Here is a 12,127-nt window from a genome sequence, read left to right on the forward strand (position 1 = left end):
ACGGAAAAAAACAGTGTACCCGGTTTAATTCGGATGGCTTTTCAGAGAGCATCTGAAAGTGGTGAGGAGGTGTTGTATCACCTCCTCACTTCCTGCTTTAACCCTGCACTAGTGCACTACAACTGCATGCATCACACAGGGTTGCAGGTCACCCCTATTTGGTTGTGTGTACGGTTGCATGTTCAGCAAGCAGCAATGCTCACTGAGGTTGTGATGTGATGCATGCCGGATATAGCTTATGTGCTCTTCCCTCTGCTGCTTTTACAGCAGAGGGGGGGGAGTGATCGTGGGGGGGGGTAAAAACATGGCTCAGCCGCATGTCATCATTGCACCCCAAACACAAGTGTAGATGAGGCATTATCATTACAAGGAAAGTCTAGCAAATCTATTTTTTTGTTTTGTTATGTTTTACTGAAAGCGGAGTTCCACCCAAAAGTGGAAACTCCACTTATCTGACTCCTCCCCCCCTCCGGTGCCACATTTGGCAGCTTTCGGGGGGGGGTACCTATTTTTTGACAGGTACCTGTCCTCACTTGCAGAAGATCACACCACAGCGTGGTCACTCATAAGTTCAGCCCACCTCCTCCTTCCCCCGCCACCAGGGCAGGACTTAGGGTGGTGGGGGCCCCTGGGCTTGAGTCACTTTCGGGCCCTACCTTCTATACATTACTTTAAACCTTTAGTTTTCTTTTAAGCACACCACTCTGATACCGTTTGTCCACCATTACATCACTGCAGACAGGTTTTCTCAACGGCAGTAAATCAGGTACTACGTAACTGCCAATAACCAATCAGCAAACCTCAAGATAAGAGTTTAAGGAATTTTAAGGAAAAAAAAAACTAAGGGAAAAAACTTACATTTAAATGCTCATCAATGCAGCCTTGCACAGCGTCCATCTGCATGCTTGTCCAGTGTCATTTGCAGCCTTGCAGCCTTATCAGTGTCATTTGCAGCCTTATCAGTGTCCATCTGCAGCCTTGTCAGTGTCATTTGCAGCCTTTCCCAGGCTGCAGGTAACTGCAGTGACACGTCAGTGTCACTGCAGTTTAAATATGGCGCCGCCGAGATACACAGAGCCGGTCTTGTGTATCTCGGCTCCTGCTGGCTTTTCCCGGCTCCTCTCGCAGTCCCCCCCAGTCCCGCCCTATGATGGACATAACACAGGTCCAATGGCGGGACTGTGAGCGGAGCAGAGCGCCGCCAATATACATACATAGCCGAGTGTACTCCGCTAGCTCCGCTCACAGTCATGCCCAGTCCCTGTGTTATGTCCATCATAGGGCGGGACTAGGCGTGACTCTGAGCGGAACTAGCCGAGTATAGCCGAGTACACTCGGCTGGGGCCTGCGGGGCTCCCTATTGGCGGGTCCCATGGGCTTGAGCCCAGTCAAGCCCAATGGTAAGTCCGGCCCTGCCCGCAACCGGTGTTCTGCCGAAAACTCCAATCACCTCACTTTTGGTGACTGTCCAGCAGCAATAATTGGAGACTTGGACGAGTTGGGTCCATATACTATAATAGGTGGACATTGTTAGTCCGCCCGATACTAACCAACAACATGGCCACCTCTAAGGCTGCGACAACTTTTTTCCTCCTTACCCAGTGTTCTGTCAAAACAGTCAACTTGTCGTGTACCGTAGTGTATATGCTGCCAATGTTGTGTGAAAACAGGCAACTTGTCCAAATCTCCAATTATTGCTGCTGGAGAGTCACCGGAAGTGACCTGGTTGGAGATTTTGGCGAGTTGGAGTTTTCGTCAGAACACCGGGTCATTCAGAAAGCGCAGCGCGCTTCACGCATGCACAGTAGGGAACTGGCTGTGAAGCTGCAAGGCTTCTCTGCCGGTTCCCTTACTAAGAATGGCAGCGGCAGCACCCGAGAGCCGATGGAAACATCGGTTGGGGTGCCAATATCACTGGATTCCAGGACAGGTAAGTGTCCATATCAGACATCCCAAGTCTCCTGCGAGGTGCAGGAGTCTCCCAGATTTCTGCGGTGGCTCCCGCACACCCACAAGCGCCTCACGATACCCCAGGAATGATTGGTGCGGTGAGGAACAGCTGTGAACACTGATCTCCCTGTATAGATTTTTAGCTGCCAGCCGCACCAATCATTCCCCGCTGTTCCTCTGATCCCCTGTTCTCCTTTGCCCCCCTCCGTGTCAACCCCTCCCCCTGCGCTCCCTATCCTGCTCCTCCCTCGTCCCCCATAGCCGACTTCTTTCCTCTCCCGCCAGCTGAGGAGGATCCGTCAGAATGGAGAGCGGAGGAGGGGGCAGGGTAAATATGTCAGTTACCAACCCCTTCCTTGTCTGAATTGGACACAGTGAGCGAGATCGCTCCTGTGATAACTGAGCAGAGTAAACTGTGTGTTGCTCTGCTTCAGTTTATGAATGAACAGGAGCCTCTGTCTCCTCTCCATTCATCTTCAGTGCTGAGAAAGGGATTGGGGAATCTCTGTCCTCAATCCTTTCTGTCTCAAAGGGGAGATGCAAGAGGTCTGTTTAGACCCCTAATATCTCACCAAAGCCCCCCCAAAAATATTTTTAAAAAAATTGTAAAAAAATTAAAGTGTAAAAAAAAATATATATAGATATATAAAATAAAAAACTACTGACACCACTCTCCCCTGCCCTACCAACACTGTCCACTGCCTCAACCCTCTCTCACCAAAAAGACTTGTATAAAAAACAAATTCAATTGTAAAAAAATCAATAAGTAAAAAAAAAACTACTGACGCCATCCACTGCCACATACCCCCTTCCCTAGAAGCACTGTGAAAAAATATTGAAAAATTTATTTAAAAAATGCACTTGGGGGGGGGGGGGGGGGGGGGGGGTGGGTATGCGGGCGCGGAGCACCACCTTCCTAAAATGAGTTTTTGCAGGTTGGGATATCTGCCATATATTAAAAGTCAGCAGCTGCAGTATGCTTTTTGGAGGGGGGCGGGGGCGGAATTCCTCTTTACCTATAGAACTAAACAAATTAATTGGAGGTGTAAATTCAGTGTAACATGTAGAAATAAAAGTTGTTTTTATAGAAATGGCAGGGTATCCACAAGAACTAAATGAGGAAAATCCCATCTAGTCCTGAATCTATTATTACACGGGAAAGGGTGGAACCTTTCTCTCCTGCTCTTGTTTCCTGAGCTGAGGGAAGATTATAACAGAGGCAAATCCTCACACGTCCTCGTTCCTATTTCCGGTAAGTGAGAATTGGGGAGCAGAGAGATCATGTGATCAAAGCTCTGCGTTTGTGTAGTATAAGGATTATTTTCGTCAATAGCTTTATTGATAATTGTTTATGTGTACACTGCAACACGATTCTGTGCATGTTCAGGATTACAAAGCAAAGTTCTGCACTAACTAGAAATGTGATTGATTATAATGGCTGATTGAAAACCTAGAAGCCCTCTGGATGGTGCACAGGCATAGTAGGTCAGGCTGAGCTTCAGGCAGATCTTCGCCCTCCTCACCCACTTATCATCATTACCCCCCCCCATATTTCATTTTTAATACTTGTTTTGGAAAACCTGGGTGGGAATGACACCCCGCAGCTGCCCTCAGCCTCCTGGGTAGGGATGAGCTCCGGCGTGTTCGCATGGCGCACGTGCCGAGCCCGCCAGGAAGTCGGCACGGCGCAGCGCTAATCACAAGCAGTGAGACATTTCCCGATGTGCGGCTGCAGAGATTGGGAAATGTCTCCCTGCCTGTGATTAGCGCTGCGCCGTGCCGACTTCCTGGCGGGCTCGGCACGTGCGCCATGCGAACACGCCGGAGCTCATCCTTACTCCTGGGATACTGACATCATGCGTGCCAGAAAGCTTTGTGGTAAACTACAGCACATGCACCTTGGTGTGTCATGGCAGCAAGAACCGAGAAGAGACCACCTTCCACATGACGAGAGAGATGGCAACGAGGGACCGATAGTAGCTGCAGAGCAACACTGGACTGGGCTTTTCGGTGTGTTTATGAAAGCGGAGTTCCACACAAAAATGGAACGTCTGCTTTTCGGAACTCTCCCCCCCTCCGGTGTCACATTTGGCACCTTTCAGGGGGGAGGGGGGTGCAGATACCTGTCTAAGACAGGTATTTGCACCCACTTCCTGGCACAGACTCCCGCGGGAGTCTACGCCTCTTCCCGTCCCTCCGCACTGTCTCCTGGGAAACACACAGCTCCCAGGAGATAGCGGGGACCAGTTACGACGCGCAGCGCGACTTGCGCATGCGCAGTAGGGAAAACGGGAAGTGAAGACGCAACGCATCACTTCCTGATTCCCTCACCTAGGATGGCGGCGGCAGCTGCCGAGAGGCGAGCGAGTGATCGTAATCTTCACGTCACAGAAGATTGCTCGGCCATTCACAGCACAGCTCAGTAAGGATGCCAGCCCCCGTGGAGAGGAGCGGGGCTTCGTACGCTCGAATCGCTGGACCCTGGGACAGGTAAGTATCCATTTATTAAAAGTCAGCAGCTGCAGTATTTGTAGCTGCTGGCTTTTAATATTTTTTTTAGGTGGACTCCCACTTGAAGGACAACCCAGAGAAAAAGTAAGGAGGGATAAAAAATAAAATATAGAAAGGTGGGTGAAGTTCATTTTTAAAGCTGTATTAATCTCCACTTTTTTTTTTGTTAATGAAATGTGCCTCCAGGAGGTTCATGCCATAATTGACTAGTATGCACCACATATTAGCACATTATAATAGACTAAGGCCGGCCATAGATGGTTCAAATCTCGGCCGGTTCAACAGGAACTGGCCGAGATTTGAACCATATGTAAGCAGGCTGAATGATCGATCAATTTGGGTGCAACCGGCCCACCGGATTCACTTGTAATTATCGCTAGCGGCTGTTAGAGCCATTTGCAATCATCACTGTCTTCTCCCGACGGGGATGGCTTCATGATGGAATTGTGCAAATTTCTTTCCTGCAACCCATGATTGCAGGAAAGAAATTTGCACCATCTATGGCCTGCCTTCCCTATCCAACAAAGGCCTTCAGGGCTGCACTGTCAAAGCTCCGGCTGCTTCCATCTTTGTCCCGGTTCTCCTTCTGGGTTTGCTTTCTCTGGCCACGTTGATGTCACTTCATCACAGCACAGAGTGGGTCCCGTAAATGTGGTCTGAGTTGTGCATGCACAATTCAGATTTCGTTACTGCTGACAGGCCGAGGAAAGCATATATGGAAGAAGCAATCACTAGAGCAGGGGTCTCAAACTTGGCAGCCCTCCAGCTGTTTGGCGAAACTACAAGTCCCATCATGCCTCTGCCTGTGGGAGTCATGCTTGTAACTGTCAGCCTTGCAATGCCTCATGGGACTTGTAGTTTCGCAACAGCTGGAGGGCCACCAGTTTGAGACCCCTGCACTAGAGTCTCATGTTATAAAAACCTGGCCTGTCAGTAGTTTCTAAAATTTTCAGTATCTTCAGTACAGCTTTAACCAATTCCCACCCGGCCTATAGCAGATTGACAGCCGGGCAGGACCCTCTTCTTTCTGGGTGGAGATTGTATGACGTCCTGCCGGTCGCGCCCCTCATGTGCACCCCCAGGGGCAATCAGTTGGGAGCCGTGTCCCTTGGACACAGCGCATCACCGATAAGGTTAAAGAGCCAATGGCATTGGCTCTTTACCATGTGATCAGCTGTATCCAATCACAGCTGATCCCATGTAAACAAATGCAGGTTATGGACATTTCCTTTCCTCAGCGCTGTCACTGTGAGGAAAGGAAAGCCGATAACCGGCTTTCCTGTGACAGCACACATTTACACTGCTAATCAGGGAACCGATCATCAGTACAGCCCCATCATTGCCTCTTCATCAGTGCAGCTTATCAGTGGCCATCAATGCAGCCTCATCAGCGCACATCAGTGAAGGAGAAAAATTACTTTCTTTCAAAATGTTCATTCTTTTTTCATTTGTTTAGCAAAAAGTAAAAAACCCAGTGGTGAAGAAATACCACCAAAGGAAAGCTCTATCTGTCTCGAAACAAAACAAATATAAATTTCATATGGGTACAGTGTAGCATGACTGTGCAATTTTCATTCAAAGTGTGACAGCGCTGAAAGCTGAAAATTGGCCTGGGCAGGAAGGGGGTGAAAGTGCCCAGTAGGCAAGCGGTAAAGAAACACTGTCCTGTGCTCTAAGTAGCCTGCCCATAAATGACTGATACTCTCTTCTCCAGTGCTCCTTCTGTCACAGTCTCCTCAAAGTAGCAGATGCTTCAATGTATGAATTCCAGACTGTGAGTGTCACACTCTTCTTAGCCCTGATGAAGGGGGTGAGGTCAGACCCCCGAAATGCATTTCCTGTTGTACTGAATTAATCTTTGGAATAAGAGTTCCCAGACAGAAATAGGAGACCTAAGAGACATTTGAACTCCCCCCCAACTATTTATTAAAATGACTGGCTTTAACCGCTTGCTGACCAGCCACCGCAGTTTTACTGCGGCAGAATGGCATGGCTGGGCGAAACGACGTTACCTTACGTTGCTTCTCCTTTTGGCCACTAGGGGGGCGCGTGTGCACGGACATGATGCTAGTGTCCAGCGGACGTAATGACCGCCGGGCTCATACATATCGCTCGTGACAGAGCGGGAACCGGGATCTGTGTGTGTAAACACATAGATCCTGGTCCTCTTGGAAGTAGAGACAGATTGTGTGTTTATACTATGTATGAACACCAAACTCTCTCTCCTCTTAGAAATTCCCAACCCCCTTCAGTTAGAACACACCTAGGGAACACAGTTAACCCTTTGATCGCCCCTAGTGTTAACCCCTTCCCTGCCAGTGACATTTATACAGTAATCAGTGCATTTTTACAGCACTGATCGCTGTATAATTGTCAGTGGTCCCGAAAATGTGTCCCCCGCAATATCGCAGTCCTGATAAAAATCGCAGATCGCCGCCATTACTAGTAAAAAAAATTAAAATGCCATAAATCTATCCCCTATTTTGTAGACGCTATAACTTTTGCGCAAACCAATCAATATACGCTTATTGCGTTTTTTTGGGGTTTTTTTATACCAAAAATTTGTAGAAGAATACATATCGGCCTAAACTGAGAAAAAAATTTTTTTTTTGATAAAAAATGTGAGATATTTATTATAGCAAAAAGTAACAGATATTGTGTTTTCTTCAAAATTGACGCTCTTCTTTTGTTTATAGCGCAAAAAATAAAAACCGCAGAGGCAATCAAATACCACCAAAAGAAAGTTCTATTTGTGGGAAAAAAAGAATGTAAATTTTGTTTGGGTACAGCATCGTACGACTGCGCAATTGTCAGTTAAAGCGACGCAGTGCAGTATTGCAAAAAATGGCCTGGTCATTGAGCAGCCAAATCTTCAGGGGCTGAAGTGGTTAAAGTGGATCTCTAGGCAAAACTTTAGATATGGATAGACTGGAGGAGGGTTAGACCTCCTCATTGGGAAGATTCACCCTCTCTATTTGTACTGGCGTCCATTGTCACTGAGAATGATATGTGTTTTTGCTTTCAGCTGTTTCAAAAATGCACTAATCTGCCCAAATCGAGCTACAAAAGTAGCTCCAAAACTTTTTTGAGCTTCAGGCATTAGGAATGGACTAATGTCAACTGCCACTTTAGAGAATTTTTTTTTTTTTTCCTTGAGTGTTTTTGAGATTGGTTCACACCTATGAGTGTGGCTGCGGGTGCAGGAATCCCAGCGATTCCCACAACTACAACCACCTGCAGTGAAAACGCGGTGCTGTGAGAAAACGCACGGGACTGCCATTCATTGTGAATGGCACCCCCATGCATGTAGAAATGCAGCAGGTTTACAGGTGCAGAAACCACAATCGCATTTGTCAAAATGGCCAAGCAATTTCCCTGTGGGCCACGTTTTGAAAAATGTGCATGCACCTTTTTCTTCAGGAAATGCCAACACAGCAGCCCATACAAATATGGGCTGCAAGAACGCAGAGATGTGAACCTAGGGTCAAGCTACAAAAAAGCTGGGGTGTGAACAGGGCCTCAGAGGGTAATTCCCCTCAACTTTGGAGTTTTCCACCAACATCCTGTCGCATCTCTAGGACAGGAAGTGAAGGGAAATTTCCCTGATAATACACAGACAGACAAAATAACCTGGCAGGGGTTTTAATGCTTCCTTATTCATAATGGGGAAAAAAAGGTGTACACAGTAGCTGCAGGTCCTGGGAAATGATTATGCAGGCTTTGCATGCTGTACAGCCCTGTGCATGAGGTTCAAGGGTGCAGTTATGATAAGTTCAATGAAAGTAGTCAGATCCTTATGTGCCTCTCTGTAAATGTTCTAACCCTCTGATAAAAGAAGAGCTGAAAAAGAAGAAGTTTGAATAGCTGGCACATATTATGTCTAAGTACATTGTAAAAAAGTCATTTACTTTGCCAAGTGACCTCTGCTAAATTGTTTTGAGTACAAACAGAATTTCCAGGCCTGGTGAAGGTGTTCAGGCTTGCAGCTGAAAGGTGAACCGTTCTGTAGTAATGAGCACTTAATCTCTGTGTTATACACAAATTCACTATTAGACAATGTCCTGGATTTCTCCACTTTGTTAGTGCTTTATGTACATGATAACTAAATGTACACAGTGTGCACCCACAGTCTGGCTATTTATCAGAGCTGTGCAGAATGTGCAACAGCATAAATGTTTTAAAGTAGAAGCATAATCAACATATACACCCCCTACAGCCTCTGCACTACCCTTTGCTCTCTAATGTTTGGTAATGGAAGAGTTCAATCACAGGTGATTGCCAACAGCTATGACCCTGTTGCTCGTACAAAGTAATGACAGGCTGACGGATGCCGAAGCTGTATCCTGCATCCAGAGCTAGTAATCTGTCTCTAGCCAGAGGTAACCAATGGATGTGCAGTTAGGTGCAGACAAATGCTCAGTTGTAAAATAAAGAAAAAAAGCAAAGCTAAAACATGTCTAAAAACAGTACAATTAAATAAGTAAAAAAAAGCTAAAATGAAATTGACCCCAGTTTTCCGTTAAAGCCCAATTCTGGGCTCACCCTTCCAGCCCTCAGTACTTCCTGTTTCCTCTGGATGCCCCTCTCCAGTTGTATTTTTCGCTTCATGTTCAGATGCTGTGGTGACAACTTCTCATGGGATGGGTCCATAATGCCCTACCCTCACAGGGTGTTCTCAGTTTATGCCCATTTTCATTCAGGTAGTAAAACTGATGACATCTAGTGAAAGAATAGAATTACTGTTTCTCAATCCCCAGAAATCCTGTAAACCATTTGCCGACCAGTGACGTACAGGTATGTCGCTGGATTGGAAGGGTGAGATCTCAGTCATTGCTGCATCCAGTTCCTGAGACACATTGGGAGGAACTGATGTTTTTCCTCCCACTGTGTGACATCAGAAACCGGAAGCGACGAGCATTTCATCACTTCCAGTTTCGGTCTCATGTAAACAAGCCATTACCAGCTTGAACAAGCATCTGATAAAACTGATCTTGGTTTGATCAGATGCTTTGGAGGGCAGAGGAGAGATCTGGGGCCTAATAGACCCCATATGTTTCAATACAGAGTACCTGTTACTGCCCATGCTATCACTTCTGTGTTGACATTGTGTGGTCAATGAGCAAAATCTCTAACTATTAGAATGGATAGAAAAAAAATTTTTTTTTTTTCTAAACAGAATAGGAAGGGTAAAAATCAGGCTTCTGTTGTTGCCTGTGTCAGCAGTAGGGTCACTAACAGAAGCAAAAACTTGGCAGCAGCATAACCCTTTTCCATGCTAACAAAATTTAAAAAGTAACTTTCTGCTGTTATTGGGCTATAAACTAATCTCTCACTCTGCAGAACACAAGATGAAACTCCGGCTTCTCACCTGGGATGTGAAAGACACGTTACTTCGCTTACGTCTTCCCGTTGGACAGCAATATCAGGCCGAAGCCAAGAGGAGAGGGCTACAGGTAGATCCATCTGTACTGGAGGCTTCTTTTCGACAGGTTTATCGAAGTCATTGGCGTCTCTTCCCCAACTACGGCCTGTCTCAAGGCATGACTTCCCATCAGTGGTGGTTGGACGTGGTCTCTCAGACCTTTCACCTCTCTGGTGTCCAGGATGAGAGGACTGTACAGCCATTGGCAGAAAAACTCTATCAAGATTTCTGCACTGACAAATACTGGGAGGTGTTACCAGGTGCCAGGAAAGCTCTTCAAGGTTGTAGCGACTTAGGCCTCAAGATGGCAGTCATCTCCAACTTTGACCGCCGATTGGAGGACATCTTGAGGAACTGTGACTTAGACAGACATTTTGATTTTGTGCTGACTTCTGAGACCGCTGGTTGTGCCAAGCCCCATTTGGGGATCTTTCTCAAAGCTTTACACCTTGCCAGTGTGTCACCTCAACACTCTGCTCATATTGGTGATGATTATAATAATGACTATAAAGGGCCTCAGCAAGTTGGCATGCTCAGCTTTCTACTCCATCCAGAAACTGGCCGGCTTAAAGAACAGATTCCAGAGGATCATATTATACATTCTCTAGATCAGCTTGTTCCTAGGATTCATAGACTTATGAAATAATATCATATATATACTGTGTATATATATATATATATATATATATATAGTGTGTGTGTGTGTGTGTGTGTGTGTATATGTATGTATATATATATATATATATATATACACACACACACACACTGTATTGTATATTCCAAAAAAGGAGAGTATTCCGATAATGGGAAGTACATCTTACAATCCTATTTATACCAACATCACATTTTTATTAAGACTTCCAGAAAAAAGTAAAAAACTAGGGTTGCACTGATACCATTTGTTTTTTGGTGAGTATGAGTACCAATATTTTTCGCTCACGTACTTGCCAATACTGAGTACCGATACTTTTGCAGTGCGATTTGAGCCCATAGAAAACATACATGGTCGAGTTGCCAGAAAAAAAGCTTTTGCTGCACCTATGCCACTAAAAAGCCTGTTTACAGTATGCCCGACAACACCTTGACATGCTTCATCTGGCTTTTTTGTGGTGTTGGTTTAGTAAAGGCTTCGTTCTGGCAACTCAATCATGCAGCTCATTTTTGTTCAAGTATTGTCATATTGTGCTCCTTGAAACAACCACACAATCTTTTTCCAGAGCAGCCTGTATTTCTCTGGAGCTTACCTGTGCATTTTTCTTTGTATCCTGAACAATTCTTCTGGCAGTTGTGGCTGAAATCTTTCTTGATCAACCTGACCTTGGCTTGGTATCAAGAAATCCTGGAATTTTTCACTTTTTAATAAGTGATTAAACAGCAATGACTGGCATATATAAGGCTTTGGATATCTTTTTATATTCTTTTCCATCTTTAAAAAGGTCCTTGTTACACAGGTCTTTTGGCAGTTCTTTTATGCTCCCCACCGCTCAGAATCTAGCCTGCTCACTGCATCTACGTGAAAGCTAACAAACTCATTGACTATTTATACACAGACACTAATTGCAATTTTTAAAAGAGAAATTAACCTTTAATTGCCATTTTAACCTGTGTTTTTCACCTTGTGTGTCTGTTCCAAGGCCAAACATTCTAGGGTACGGAAACTTTGGATCAGGACCATTTGGGTGATTTCTGTTATCATTATGATTTAAAAGGGAGCCCAACAACTGTGATAATAAATTGCTTCATATGATCACGATCCTTAAATAAAAGACATTTTTTTGGCATGCTCAGTCATATTTTCAATATCAATACCAAAATTTCACGATTTCTGCCAGGGTATGCAAAACTTTTGAGCACAACTGTAATTGTATATACTGTGTACTCATTGGCAGAATAATCTTTTTGGTTGTATATAAAAAGGTAGAATTTGTAATGGTATACATATACTGCCATGGGTGTAATGTTTATGTAACTGACACCTATACAAAGTGACACCTTAATGGATGTCACTTTTTTATAAAATAAAAAATGAAGGGTTTCAAAATCACACTCGTATAATATTAGGGAAAATATAACATTGCCAAAAGAAAATGATTTCTTGTGTGTAATGCTTGTGACATTCAGCCCACACATTTCCTATAAATAGACCCCTTAGCTTTTCTACATTCTCAGATTTATGGCCATCCTGAAATACTGGCAAAAATAGGTAAAATAGGAATTTAGCAAGCAGATGGATGTACAAGATGG

The 12,127-nt window shown here is 45.0% G+C and overlaps 1 protein-coding gene across 1 annotated transcript; it reads left to right on the forward strand.

The window, feature by feature from the left end:
• Positions 1 to 2,863: 2,863 nt before the first annotated feature.
• Positions 2,864 to 11,662, forward strand: HDHD3 (haloacid dehalogenase like hydrolase domain containing 3). Its single transcript, XM_073597972.1, has 2 exons — positions 2,864 to 3,202; positions 9,802 to 11,662. The coding sequence occupies exon 2, from the start codon at positions 9,810 to 9,812 to the stop codon at positions 10,527 to 10,529; it is 720 nt and encodes a 239-aa protein (XP_073454073.1). The 5' UTR covers positions 2,864 to 3,202; positions 9,802 to 9,809; the 3' UTR covers positions 10,530 to 11,662.
• Positions 11,663 to 12,127: the final 465 nt, after the last annotated feature.

Source organism: Aquarana catesbeiana, linkage group LG09, assembly GCF_042186555.1.
Source record: "Aquarana catesbeiana isolate 2022-GZ linkage group LG09, ASM4218655v1, whole genome shotgun sequence".
In the NCBI taxonomy this organism is placed as follows: domain Eukaryota; kingdom Metazoa; phylum Chordata; class Amphibia; order Anura; family Ranidae; genus Aquarana; species Aquarana catesbeiana.